This window comes from Melanostigma gelatinosum, assembly GCF_949748355.1.
Source record: "Melanostigma gelatinosum genome assembly, chromosome: 4".
Classification (NCBI taxonomy): Eukaryota; Metazoa; Chordata; class Actinopteri; order Perciformes; family Zoarcidae; genus Melanostigma; species Melanostigma gelatinosum.
Genome location: NC_136637.1, coordinates 6,031,631 through 6,046,451, shown reverse-complemented (window position 1 = coordinate 6,046,451; position 14,821 = coordinate 6,031,631). Strand labels below are relative to the sequence as shown.

The 14,821-nt window shown below is 44.7% G+C and overlaps 1 protein-coding gene across 1 annotated transcript; it reads left to right on the top strand.

Moving 5' to 3' along the window:
• The first annotated feature begins 4,596 nt into the window (after positions 1 to 4,596).
• amotl2a (angiomotin like 2a) lies at positions 4,597 to 12,944 on the top strand. The gene is made up of 11 exons (XM_079267534.1): positions 4,597 to 4,753; positions 5,474 to 6,266; positions 6,409 to 6,562; positions 7,100 to 7,244; positions 7,335 to 7,427; positions 8,817 to 9,112; positions 9,644 to 9,834; positions 9,924 to 10,025; positions 10,112 to 10,272; positions 10,601 to 10,780; positions 11,050 to 12,944. Exons 2-11 carry the CDS (start codon positions 5,542 to 5,544, stop codon positions 11,127 to 11,129), a joined length of 2,127 nt encoding a protein of 708 aa, XP_079123660.1. The 5' UTR covers positions 4,597 to 4,753; positions 5,474 to 5,541; the 3' UTR covers positions 11,130 to 12,944.
• The last annotated feature ends 1,877 nt before the right edge of the window (positions 12,945 to 14,821 follow it).

Below are 14,821 nucleotides of genomic sequence, written 5' to 3'. Positions count from 1 at the left end.
AACATACATCAGAATGAAGGTCTGCCTCTGTATATTTAAATTGCTTTATTTCCATAAGTTATTCGCAGCTATTGTCCACAAAGAAAAGTTGTGCTTATGATTTAGGACAGCAGTGTTATTCATTTAAGAAGAAACCGTGAGTGGCTGCTGGTTGCCCTCCTGTCGTTCCCAGTAAAACAGCAGACTGGAGGCTCGGTCAGACCCCATGGACATGGTAATGTGAGGAATGCGGCCATTTCCTCCTTTGCAGGAAAACAAAAGGAGCTGCTGGAGCGCCTAGCTTGTCCCACCTCACATAACAAGGCTGCCGCTCCCAGATCACAGTCTGCATTGTGTTAAGCCAGTCAGCCTAGGCCACGCCATTAACAGGTCCCAATGGCTGATCTTAAATGTCACCCCTGTTGGCAAATGGGTTTTCAAAACTCTGAGAAGAAAAGTCTTACAGGATGTATTTTTGATAAAGCTGAAATGTGCCGAATATGGAGACAAACATGGTGTAAAATGTGCTGTTTGAGTCTTCAGTTAAATCGTTCACTTTCTTCCCATGGTGCGTCCCCTGAGAATCTTTCACCTGTGTCAAACAACTCTCAGCAGAGAGATAAGCACAAGATGGAAAACACAACATAATATATTCGTAACATTTGCTTTTTCCTCTCAGAAGAACATGCTAAAGTTGTGATGCTAACGCTAATCCACAGGAATAGAGTAGGATGGAAGAATGGACATTGAACTGTTTTCCACGGTCATTTGACTAGTTCAAAAGAAAATGGTGATTGTTGTTAGTTGCTACGGTAAAGACACACGTCAGTGGGGCGGGAAAGAGCAGACACAGCTACGGAGACGGATGGCTGGCTAGTTAGCTAGTTAGCTTGTCCTTTGCTTTCTCTCAGGGAGTGAGGCGGAGGGACTGTTAGACCCAGTGGCACGGGCCTGCTGTTTGTCTCATTTTCTGTAACCAGTGTAGCATTAAAGCACTGCTTGCTAATTACAACATGCTTTAATGCTACACTGGTTACAGAAAATGAGACAAACAAAGTTGTCACTCATCTGGCGATAGCAATGTGCTTTCCTTACAAGAGTGTTGTTGATGAAGCACTAAGTTGTACGATTTTACTCATTTACTCTGGCTCTTCAGGCTTCGTAACGTGATTGCTGCACTGTTCATTTTAGCTGGTACTACAAAACCTCACCTTAGTGAGTCCTCCCCTTTCCGTAAGTCTGCTTTGTTTATACAGAAGTAAGCCTGCTACAACAATCGCAACGGCAGGCATAAAAATGGCCGCCGCGCTGACTATTCTGCCACGTTGATTGAGTGGTAATATCCGTTAAATAACCAATATTAGGAGGCTCACTTATTTAATCAGGAAGAACGACAATTTGGGAAATATTTTCTTTCTTGATTGATACTAATATTATGTCTGTGGGCTAATTATCTTAGATTAAATACTGGAAGCAGGAGGGAACAGCTAGCCTGACTGTCCAAACCTTTTGAAAAAATGATGACTCCCAAACTTCAAAACGTTTTTAAGTTTTCTTCAGTATCAAAATGATCTGGTGATAGTTGTCTATACATCCATGGGTATTTTGCAAACAGAATCTGCTAACAGCTAATGAAGTATATTTTTAACAGTCCCAATTTGTCAAAATGTAAACAAATACATGCTATAAAAAGCAGCTAAGCTAACGACATCTGACTCCAGCTCCATAGTAAAATACAGATATGAGAGCAGTATTCATCTTTAGATCAAATGGTGTGTTGACACAGTGCCATGATTAAAACCAAAAAGTTCAGACATATCCATATACTGTATCAGAAAACGATGCCGCGTATTGACGGCACATTTTTCCAGGAGCAAATTAACTGCGTGCGTCAACGGTGCTCTCTGTGTAGCTGCTCTCTCTTTGGCTTAAGATGACACAGCTGAACAGAAATGCTACGTGAGGTCAATTAAACTGGACGAAATGACATAATGCAGGGCTGGCGTGTGATGAATGTGGCCCATTGTTGCCAATATCTCTTTATCGTTTCATTGTGGAAATTAGTGGGATGAACTGCAGTTTTTCTTCAGTTGACAAAACTTTTCAAGGAATAGTGTGACATTTTAGGAAAAAAACGCTTTTTTACCTTATTGCCGAGAGTTCGTTTTGAGGATTAATGCCACTCTCGCTCGGGACTATATACCGGTCTGTGAAGATGAGATATATGAAGATATATAACCGTTAGCCGGTTAGCATAGATTAGCATAAAGACTGGAAACAGCTAGCCTGGCTCTGTGCAGAGGTTGAGATCATTAACACGTTATCAATCCTTTTTTTAGTATGTACAAAACACAGAGGGTAAAAACGTCATGTTTCATGCAAATCATTTCTTGGCCTGGGGCAATGATTTTGGAGGTCTTTTCTAGTTGCCCAGCGATCTCATGACAAGACTCCAGGAAGTGACTGCTCCCGGCCAAGGTATAACATAAAACCACTGTAAAAACACAACTTATTGTGTTTACACTTTGTGTTTTGCACGGATGAATAACTAAGATACAGCGTGTAATTGGTGAGCTTTAGAGTGGCCGGTACAGGGACTCATTTCATCTTTGGGCGAAGCACTTTCCAGTCTTTGTGCTAAGCTAACTGTCTGTTGGCATATTTGACATACAGATACAAAAAGGCATCCTCATTGAACTTTCGGTAAGAAAAGCGAATGAGCTTATTTTCCAAAAATGTCAAACTAATCATTCAGCAAGCTTCAGCGCCGTAGGCAATGTTATAAAGTCCTCGTAAAATGGCACATCGTGCAACAGCACAATGTGAGGCGTTCTTATCGCTTATCTTATCAGCCCTGATGAGTTGTGAAATGGCAAAACCTGTCGATTCTTATCAGTTGTTGAGGCAATCCGCATTCTTTAGCAACTGTTGGGCTTCAACTGCCATGCAAATCCACAGGTGGACATCTGCCTGTGAGCGTTTAAGATAAAGCAACCTGCAGGTTTTTCATGCTGACAGACAAGAGGAGACTTGTTTACACCCAACAGCCTGCGCCACCATTAGGATGATCCTTTTCACGCAATCAATAACACGACTATCCAACGCTAGCACCCAACCCCCCAACGGCCAGCTGATCCCAGGGTCTCTCCATCCACATACGTGTGAGTGTGTGTGTGTGTGTGTGTGTGTGTGTGTGTGTGTGTGTGTGTGTGTGTGTGTGTGTGTGTGTGTGTGTGAGCGTGAATGAGGAATATAGCTGGTGCTAGTGGTGGAGGGGTGGAACGGCAGATGGCAGGGGCTGCCCCCTTCATGTCTGCTTTTTGGGGGAGAACAATGCATCTCTCAGAGCTCTTATTAAAGGAGGGGAAGGGGATTTCGGTCCACGGACAGCTGGCAGGCAGCATGCCTCGCACCCACCCCTCTCCCTCCATGTCCACACACAGACACACACTGCAATTAACTGCCACGGGCCACGGCTTAAATATTTACCAGCCACATGCAAACAAAAGGCTGCTCAAAGAAATAATGATGAATCCACGTCTCGATTGTGCGACAGCACTGTTCTTTTTTAAATTACTGCCTCATGAGACCTCTTATACCAAGTCTAGTTTCTGTCATGTTCAGCAGGTAAAATCCACCATGAAATACAGTTCAACTTTAATTAACGCACATTATAATTAGGTCTCAGTTCAATATCACATTTATAATTTTTAGTGGCACTTATCAGTCAATTATCCCATGAGTCGATCCACAGAATATTAATCGCCAACAATTTTGAAAACTGAGTGATCATTTATTACATTTATCGAAATATGTTAAACATTCCCTGTTTTCAGCTCGTCAAATGAGAATTTCCTGTTTTTTCAGTTAATGCGAAAAAGACTTTCTGGGTTTACGAACTGAAAACAGAGGAGTTTGAATACATCCGCTGAGGCGGGAAGTTGAGATGAGGTATTTTTTTCACCATTTTCAAAAATTTCTTCGACTAAAAGATATATTAAGATATATTACATATATATATAGATATATATATAATATATACATATTAATCGACAATAAAAACAAATTGTAATGGGAGATTGAGACTTTGTATGGGTTTTGTCAGTGTTCTTTTTGAAATGTCAGCAACACATCTGACCGAAATCACATGTAGGCTACTAGACGTAGGCCTATAGTGTTGGAACACAGGAATCCTTATAAACCACCATCCTTGCGTATTTCAACGCACACTTTATGATTTCAATCTTTTAAATCTTTTTTTTTTGTATCTGCAGTCTCACCGTAACATGTTGCTCCTCGAGCTGTGACTTTAAACGTTGGAGCAGCAGGGACTTCAAATTCATACAAAACGACAACAACGAGCTCTTTTACATGATACAAGCAGCCAGCTGAGACAGTGTACGCTGCTGCTCTGAATCCAATTTTTTGGCTTCGTCCCTCCCCCTCTCCTCTCATCTCCTCCCCCTCTCCTCTCCTCCTCCCCTGTGCTCCGCTTTTGATCCCACAGGGACTTGGAGCCTTTACATTCCAGTCATTCCAGCCGCAGCGAACAATCGGCCCTCAGTTATTTATTCGTGCAGCGCGCAGCTTCGGTCCGCTCAGTCTGCTGTTGGCCGTCGGTGCGCTCACACACACACACACAGACACACACACACGTTACGTTACATGGAGGAAAACGGAGGAAGGAACTTGTGGACATTGTTGAACTGAGCACGGACTACTTTGGAGATCACGCCACCGTTTACCGTTTCCCGTGTGATGAGACGATCATTTGGTAAGTGTGTACGTTTTGCTCTCCTGAGTTCATCTTTTGTCTTTGGATGTCGGAGAACTAGAAGTCGCGCGCCATTGTGCGTGGCGCAGTATTGCCTGGCGGATTAATGATGCGATGGTTTCTGCGAAGTTATGTTTAAAACCCGATGGGAAACTCTAATTTATGTATTTGATATACAGTGAAGCGCGCCGCCTTTACTGAACTGCATCATTTTTCACATATATTCAAACATTTTAAATACAATTGATCTCAAAGTTTGAGTTTCTGATCGATTTAAAGCCTCTCAGTATATTCTCAAATATATTTTTTCATATTTCACATCTTCCAGCATGTTTCCTGTAGGACGACAGTCTTGGTTTATACATCTTTTTTTTAGTTTCTGTCAAATTTGGGTCAATCAGTCAGTTTGTCTGTGGGAAGTCTGTGTTCATAGTGATTGTATTAGTATTAATTACACTTGTGTCTGGCTGGAGAGAGCTATGTCTTAAAGTGTGTGGGCAATAAAACTGGATCTGCACTGACATCACTGTCAGGGGTATTTCCAGCAGCAGCTCATGCACTTCCAGCTAAAGTCAGTGTGTAATAGAAGATGTTGGCTGCTGTCTGTGGCTCATAACTGAATATTTATTATTAGTAGTAGTTTTGATGAGAACAATGGGGTTAAGGAAGCCTGAAAAAAACACTGAGCTGATAACATGTATATTAATGTTTTTCCTTCAGGTTTGTGACGTGCCCTCAAACTGCCACCTCAAGGCTGGTTTTCTTTTGCCCATTTCCCACTGACTGACATGAGAACCGCTGAAGGCTCATCTGGAACGGTCCTGCACCGTCTCATCCAAGAGCAGCTCCGCTACGGCAATCTGACGGACACTCGCACGCTTCTGGCTATCCAGCAGCAGGCCCTGCGTGGAGTCAGCAGCAGCAGCGGAGGCGGCGGCGGCAGTCCTCGCTCCTCTCTGGAGAGCCTGACTCAGGAGGAGCCCCAGTACATGCAGATGTCCACGCGACAGGACCCCCAGGGCCAGGAGCACCAGGGGGACTGTGTGCACTCCGAGAGCAAGGTGTGCCGCTTGTACCAGCTCCATGGAGAGGAGCTGCCCACGTACGAGGAGGCAAAGGCCCACTCCCAGTACCTGATCTCCCAGAAGGGGCAGGCAGAGCAGGAGGGGCCCGGCGTGGACATTCTGGGGAGCCACGGCGAGGGGCAGTGGGATTTGAAAAGGGAGCATGCTCGCTCCCTCAGCGAGAGGCTCATGCAGCTCTCTTTGGAGAGGAATGGTCTTAGAGACAGACTGGCCATGAGCACCTCACACAGCTATCCACAGCTGCATGATAATATTACAAATGCCTTGGCGGCCGACAGGCAGGCAGCCCAACAGTGCGTGGACCAGCGTGGGCCGCCCCCGGACTACCCCCTGTTCGCCAGACTTCCTGGATACATGCTCAGCCACTCCCAGGAGCACGGGCAGTACTACAGAGACCCTCCTCCCCCATTCTACTCACAGCATCACAGGTAATCACAGCAGATAGAGTAGGACCATTTGGTTTTGGATGTCAGATAAAATGGGGCCATGCAAAACGGCATCATTCAAGCATTCCCAAGGCCTCGCAGGTTTTCAGCAGCGTTGTAACAAGTTACTCGTGTCTTTCCTCAGCAGGTACGCATCGGCTCAGTCCCAGGTGGCTCCCAACAGCATCACCGCAGCCCCTGGCAATGGCTCGGCTCATACAGAGGTGTTGGTGCGGGAGAACGAGTGGCTCAGGAAGGAGCTGGAGGCCCACGCCGAGAAGGCCGCCAGGCTGCAGAAGGTAATAGAACAAGGCGGTTGCGATGAAACGCAGCTGTTGACTCCCAGAGGGTGTGGAAATCGTAAAAAAAACAATACTTTCCTTGCCAGTACATGTCGGGGTGATGAGCTGTCTGGCAGGTTGGGAACATGCACGGGTGGTTCAGTATGTGGAGAACAGTTTTAAAAAAAATCATATTTATAGTAATGGATTGCGACTTTTTAGAAATGTGCTCTACCGGTTCGGTGTTGGGGGTTTTCTCACCTCCTTTTGTCTTTCAAACATGCTGGCATATTGCCATGAAAGGCGATAAATGCCTTCGACACTTGGGGACTCACAAGTGTTCGCTCAGGAATGTTGATTCCCGCTTTTCAGTTGCGCGGAGTGTTAGAAAGCCATTTGCCGGTAAGCAGTAAAGGGAGAGAGAAAGGGCGTCATTTGTGCAGATGAGTAATTGGCCTCATTGATATTAACAACTGAAACAATAACCACATTCCAGACAACTAATGGGGATGCCTCTCCCACAGACTAATCATCTTCCTCGCGTTTTCTTCCCAGTTGGAGCTGGAGATCCAAAGGATATCTGAGGCGTATGAGACTCTGATGAAAGGCTCTGCCAAGCGGGAGACTCTGGAGAAAACAATGAGGAATAAACTAGAGGCCGAGATTAAGAGGATGCACGACTTTAACAGAGATCTGAAGGGTACGGACCCATTTGTGTGTCAGTAACTCGCAGTCAGCCTTCAAGTGTAACCCAGTGTGTGTGACCGTTTATTTGTTTCCCTCCGCGCAGATCAGCTCGACTCAGCCACCAAACAGCGGTCGGCCAGGGAGGCCGAGTGTTCGGACCAGAGACAGCATGTCTTTGTTAAGCTGCTGGAGCAGAGTGAGTTCATGTCTGCGTCACTCTTTTCAATTCTTCTCACAGCGTGGCTCATGACAGAAAAGAGTTAAGGATCTATGTTTTGTTTTTTTCCCCAATCTGATTCGACAAATCGCACTGCAGCCCTGTGCAGGAGCGTCATTTCCCAGTGGTTCCCTCAGGGCGAGGTGGCTGTGGGCCCCGCATGTCGGGACTCAAATGGCTCTATCTCCAATGTTAAGATTCTTGGAGCTTAGATGCCAGCTATTTTACATAGCTTTAGCAAATGTGGTCTGGATTCCAGGAATTTATTTTTTAGGTATTTTAGGCACACACACACACCATCACTGCTGACTTTCCTCCTCAGGGGGAACTAATGTGTCTGGGGCTCCGGGGCGTCCCGGCCCAACTCAAGATGACCCCTGGCCAGCTCGCTCTCCTTGTTTGGGCATTTCTTTACCTCCATGGTCCAACCATGATCTGCAAGAATATTTCTTTACTCCTTTCCTGTTCTGTGCAGGGATGTGCTGTCAAGTAAACCCAACTATCAAAATATTACTCATCTTTGTTTTTATTTCCCAAATACCATTTTCATTTGGATGCATTTGTGAATGATTTTCTGACAAATGTTTTTTGTGTTTTTGCCTCATTCGACATATCTGCCAGTGAGGGTTAGATGACCTTGCTGCTGGGATAACAGTTGCACTTTTCCGGGTATTTTAAACAGCCGTGCGATTGTTTTGGGCCTGAAGATCAAGATCAATTGTCTGTCTGTTTTTCCTGGAAACGGCTACCTAGGGACAACAGGGACAAAGCCTCGATTAAATCACAATAGTGGGATGTGTCCTGTGTATATGTATTTTTTTTTTTTTGTTTCAAGGACCCCTCGAATTATATTTTGAGCTGCTTGTTTACTTCACGTCCCCAGAAGCATTCCAGAGCTTTTCCCAGTACAAAGCTACGCCTGTGTGCATAAGTGGATAAGAGGAAGTCTGCATTCCCTCCACAGGCATGCACTGGTGTTGTGTAATCAACCCCCTCTTTAAAGTGGCACAACAGATAAACTGGCTTTTCCCTCATTTCAAAACGGACTGGCTTTTAATTCGTAAATGAGATTAATTGAATGATAATTGTGAGTTTACAGTACAGCTAAGTGGTTGTGATTCATTTTCATTGTGGTCTGTTGTTGAACCACATGTCTCTTTTTGGGCCACATTCCATTCACATGTAACTCACTGAGCCACTTTGTTGACATACAGTACCGGTATACCTTTCTTTAGCATTCATCTGACTTCTACGAGGCTGCCCCCCCCCCCCCCCCCCCCCCTCCCCCTCATATATTCCAGGATCATGTCACTGTTACTTTTACCACCATTCACCTCTTCTCCCCCCCCCCCCCTCTCTGTGTCTTAGATGAAGAGCAGCAGCGGGAGCGCGAACAGCTGGAGAGGCAGATACAGCAGATGCGCGTCTCCGGCGAGGAGGGCCAGCGGCGACGGGAGCTGCTCGCGCAGACGCTGGCCTCGACGCAGGCCCGCAACCGGCAGCTGGAGGAGGAGCTGCAGAGGAAGAGGGCCTACGTAGCCAAGGTGGAGCGGCTGCAGAGCGCGCTGGCTCAGCTGCAAGCGGCGTGCGAGAAGAGGGAGGAGCTGGAGCTGCGACTGCGCACGCGACTGGAGCAGGAACTGAAAAGCCTTAGGGCACAGCAGGTGAGGGGAGGAAGTCATCACATGTTTCTTTTGTCTGTAACTTAAAGGAATAGCTCAACGCTTTGGAAGATATGCTAACTTGCTTTCTTGTCAAGTGAGGATTAATGCCACTCGCAGGTCTGTGCGCTCAATAATCAGCCGGGTGTTGATTAGCCTAGCTTAGCATAAGAAGGGGAAACAGCTAGCCTGGTTTTGTCCAAAAGAAAACACAAACATATCGCATGGCTGAAGGCCACTCATTTACATTTCATATCTTGTTGATTTAATCCACACAACAATGCTTGTAGGCGGTTTATTTGTCTGTGGACAGAGCCATGCTAGCAGTTTCCCCTTACTTTCAGTCTTTATGCTGAGCTCAGCTAACGCCTGCTGCTACGTAGCCTCATATTTAGAGTACAGACATGAGTTGTATCAATTGTCTCATCTGACTCTCGCCAAGAAAACGACTAAGAGTATTTTGCAAAATATCAAACTATTAATTCAAATTAAAGGTGTTTGTTTCCTAATGTTAACAGCTGTCTATTATCTTAGTCTCAGAGACAGGCAGCTGACCCCACGGCTTCAGAACCGAGCCCCTCCACGTTGCAGCAGCAGCTGAGGGAGAAAGAGGAGCGCGTTCTGGCCCTGGAGGCAGACATCACCAAGTGGGAGCAAAAGTACCTGGAGGAGAGCACCATGAGGCAGTTTGCAATGGACGCAGCTGCCACTGCTGCAGCACAGAGGTACGACAAAACGTGGAACATCTTGACTGTTACAATGTCATTGAAGTTTAAAAGTTGTTGTTTTTAACATTCCTCTATTTTCTTTGCAGAGATACAACCATCATCAATCACTCACCTCGACATTCACCAAACAGCAGTTTCAATGATGACCTGCCTTTGGCGAGTCATAGGCATCAGGAGATGGAGAACAGGTACACATCTGTCCGCGTCCTTGTTAGATACTGCCTGCTTCTTTGTATTTGGGTTTCTGATCTAATGGGGTCTTCCATGTGTTTAGGATCCGCGCACTTCACGCTCAGCTCCTGGAGAAGGATGCTGTGATCAAAGTCATCCAGCAGCGCTCCAGATTGGAGCAGGGCAAGCTGGAGAAACAGGGGCTTCGTCTCGCCAGGTCCGTCCCCTCCGTCAACACTGTGACCAGCAGCGTGGAGAGTAAAGGTGAGAGCGAGATGTCTGCCCCCCTTTATGCAACATCCAAGGAATTTTTAATCCGCAATGACACATGCTATCAAGGGACAACTGGCACACTGGTCAGCGTCGCGAGACAGAATGTGCACTTCCTTAAAAAAAACGAATCAGACAACCTTTTCCTGTCCCTCGACTGGACAACGTGTTTTTAAATTGGAATGCATATCGTCTCTCACTCCAGAATAGCCTGATCCAGAATAGTCATGGGAAGAACCCGGCGGGGCAGATGTTAAGCAGCGGGTAAATGTGGATGCAAGCGGGTAATTAAGCAGCCTCCTCTCTTTGGCCGCATTCGTAGGAAAGAGCCTCTCGGATGACCAGACAGGCGCCGCTGCGCTGCAACCCCGGCCCCGAGCAGGGCCAAGGGCCCCGAGCCGAGACTCCAGCACCCAAAGTGACGAGGCCCTGCTGGAGCCTGAGATCACAGCAGAGCCTGAGAAGCTAAAGACGTCTGAGGCGATCTCAGCAGCTACAACTGGTGGGTTTATTGGCATTCGACACCCAATCACCACCACACAAACAACTGTTCATTCTAACAGGCAGCCCTTTGATCCGTGTCCCATTTGACCACTATTTAAAGTGTAACCAGACCCAGGATCAGGACACACTGAGGCTGCACTGTTGTCGCTAATGACTTTAAATGAAACAAGGCCGTGTGCAGCGTTGCAAATAGCCGGCATTGCAGTTGTATTTACGTTAGCATACCAAGGTTGTTTTTGTAATCTGCTAATTTTATCTTCCCTGCAGACCCCTCGGAGGAGCCGCTCAAGACATTCAAGAGCAGCATCAGCAGCTCCGAAGCAGAGGTGGTTGAAATCCTCATTTAATATGACTTCAACGGCAACGTAGACTTTTGGCCGAGGTGTCGAAGGCCTTCCTCCACGTCTGAGTAAAGAAGGGCCAGTCGTCCGACGTGAGCAGAGCAGTTTGTAAGCAGACTCAAACATGCAGAGTCCAGGATGTGGTGCAGTCTTTGGTGAGGAGAGCTGAGCTTTCCACAATTCACAAACTCTGACATTTGCCTCAAGAGTCTGAATCCTCCAAGGTACCTGGACAGTATTCTGCACTGTGATAGGAAGTTCTTTTTTTTTCCTGCATGTTACTTGTTTTTTTTTGTGACGTATTGTATTTATATTTGTAAACGCTGCTCATATTTGTGATGTTACTTTTTATGTTTGAGAGGTGAGAAGAACCAGGATCACTTGCTTTGCTCCGCTCCACTTAAACGATGTGATTTTATGCTCTCCTATCTGGATTAAGCGTGCAACCCTTCTATGTTTGGTTGGGTTGATTTTGAAGTTCCAGTAGCGAGCCTGTTACCGTGCCCTCTGAAAGTAGTGCGAATATTTCTACTATAAGCATCCTCTGTGCATCCATACCATGTTTGGGGATTATGCTGTGTAACAGAACGACTGCAACCTAAATTAACAGTTGCTCCTCTCTTTAAAATACATTCGAGGCCCCTGCTCAAGCCTCAGAGGAAGATTTAGAAACTTTGAAACTCTCTTTAAAAAAAACCCTGCGAGGATTGACAGGCGTCGCACGGGGGTCTAATTTTCCATCCCAGGTTAATGTTCGGGGCCCCGCATGGCGACTGCCCAGCCTTTTAGCTCCCCTCCGCTGACACGCCGGAGCTAATCTTCTCACATTCCCTCGCTGAGGGAATGCTCCCTTTAAAGAAAAAGGCTATCTAAAGTCTGACCCCTCGCCCTTGTTAAAATGGCACACATACTCCACATGATTTTCTTTCTGGGGCTGTTTCTTTGGTCTGAGTCGGTGGTAGCTGGTTCTACCGCGAAACAGTCAACTATAATTGGCCTGCATTTGCTCCTCTATTTGTTGTCCCCATCCCTGCTCAAGTATCACGTTTCTGTGTGGACTGTGTCCTCACCACGGAATCTTCTATTTATTTCTCCCTGCATAGTGTCAGATCACTGAACACTGCTGAATGTAGACTCCGGTTTTCCCGGACTGTGTCCCCTTTTGTATTTCACTGGAATGTGCCACAGCTCATCCTTGGAGGGGGAATACCGCTAAGCTAACATGTTATGCTAGAGTTGTCAGGTTCCATCTTGACAACATTATCAATGGGAGTATTGTTTGAAGTCCCACAAACGGCACCTGAAATCTGACATTTGACTGGTATTCCCCTTCAAGCTTTTTCACCACATTTCCTGTCGCGATGCGTTTGCTGGTCAATGTACTGTGACAGTTTAAGTTAATGCCCCTTCACTTTTTCTTTTTGGAATGTGTTTACATGAATGGCTATTTGAAGTGAGAGAAGTTAATATATTTTGTAGTGTTGTTTTTATTACTTTTATTTTTGTTTTGTTTTCTGGTGCCAAAGACGTACTCTACTTTTAAGTTATAACCGATGACAAATCCAGAAGGTCCTGTTGGGTGCCGTGCTTCAACTGGTTGACCCATTTTGATGTTGCTGTGAACTTTTGTAAAGGAAACATTTGTATGTGTACCTTAACATTTCACTGTAATAGATTAAAATTCTTAATATATGTCTGAAAAGGCTTTCTGTTATGGTTTGTTATACTGGTTTCAATACAGTATGCATTGGATTGATTACAAAAACCCCACTGAACGACAGAGGTATCAGATGGACGTTTATTTCAAGACCATCACTGTTTGATTATTTAATACCACTATTGGTGAGCGATAGCCCTTCCTATCTTGATAGGGAGTGGGTCCTCTTCACGGAGTCCGCTATGTCACACCGCCATATTTCTACAGCTGCCCAGAACGGACAAACATAACACTGCCGCTAGAGAGAGCCATTTGCGTTTTTACATTATCTGAAGGCCACCTCAGAGGAGCCAAAGCAGAGGGTACTTACAACACACTGTTCTTTTGAGAATATATTGGCCTGACAGCAAGATCCAACAGTTGAGTTCAGTTAATCCAAAACAAATCTGTCGGCTGACTCCTGAAAACCCAAATAAAATGTACTAATTATAAATGTATATAATGCACCTTAGATGTTGGCAAGCCTATGTAACTGGGATAACACATGCGAAGCCGGAGCTAAAACACAGTATAAGAGTCAGAAAATGAGTGAGCTTCCTCAGTGATGTTTAATGTAATGTTTGTAAGCTACACTGCTTGCTAAAGTTAGCTAACATTAGCCACTATGAGATACTGGTCATACCAGACCAAGTAAGGCTGAGGAAGAGCATTAGCTTGACATGTTGCTAATTTACATTGTTTGTCGTTATCTTTGGTGCAACGTAACCTTTGAGCACCATTTTTGTGACACTATCACGTTTGAGTAAAACATCATAAATTCCAACTTCAATATTTCATCATGGCCGCTCGTGGTTTTCACCGCAAATCCAATATCTGTATGACATTCATCCGCTCCACTACTGACACGACGTACCACTCGTGATCTGTTTTCACACACACAACAGTAGCGTTGTGATCTGCACTCTGCTCTGTACATCAAATCCTGAGCAAATGAAGAAATGCTGAATTTCAGCTGGTCTCATAAACAGAAGATCTTGTTTCACATGATGTAGACTATCAAACCTGCCCAACTTTGTTTTTATGTGTATGTTGTGTGTACACTGTAAAAAAAATCCTGTGTAATATACGGTAAATTACCGGCAGCTGTGGTTGCCAGAACTTCACCGTAAAAAATAAAGTGAGAATGTATAATACATCACGGTACATATTTTTGCAACCGTAAATTTCACAGTTGAGAACAGTTTTTTGTTTACGGTACATTACTATAAAAAACAAGAGATTTCATAAACCTGTTTACGGTAATATGCAATTAAACGGTAAATTACCGGCAGCTGTGGTTGCCAGAACTTCACCGTAAAAAATAAAGTTAGAACGTATAATACATCACGGTACATATTTTTGCAACCGTAAATTTCACAGTTGAGAACAGTTTTTTGTTTACAGTAAATTACTATAAAAAACAAGAGATTTCATAAACCTGTTTACGGTAATATGCAATTAAACGGTAAATTACCGGCAGCTGTGGTTGCCAGAACTTCACCGTAAAAAATAAAGTTAGAACGTATAATACATCACGGTACATATTTTTGCAACCGTAAATTTCACAGTTGAGAACAGTTTTTTGTTTACGGTACATTACTATAAAAAACAAGAGATTTCATGAACCTGTTTACGGTAATATGCAATTAAACGGTAAATTACCGGCAGCTGTGGTTGCCAGAACTTCACCGTAAAAAATAAAGTTAGAACGTATAATACATCACGGTACATATTTTTGCAACCGTAAATTTTTGTGGTAAATAACTTTATAAACAGCAACTATACTGTGAAGCTAATTACAGTTTTTCTCAGTAAAAAAACACAGTACAACTGTATGATACATTACGGCATTTTATTGAAAAATGCAACTTAACGGTAAATTACCGGCAGCTGTGGTTGCCAGAACTTTACCGTAAAAAATATAGTGACAATGTGTAAGAATCACGGTACAAAAATACGGTAGAACGTAATACAATTGGTTGGCATAGATTTCAGTCAACTT

Excerpts from the sequence above, each read along its gene's own strand:
- amotl2a (XM_079267534.1), top strand. The coding sequence starts at position 5,542 with ATGAGAACCGCTGAAGGCTCATCTGGAACGGTCCTGCACCGTCTCATC. Across the intron at positions 6,267-6,408 it reads TTCTACTCACAGCATCACAG|CAGGTACGCATCGGCTCAGT; the intron begins GTAATCACAGCA and ends GTCTTTCCTCAG. Across the intron at positions 10,273-10,600 it reads CAGCAGCGTGGAGAGTAAAG|GAAAGAGCCTCTCGGATGAC; the intron begins GTGAGAGCGAGA and ends CCGCATTCGTAG.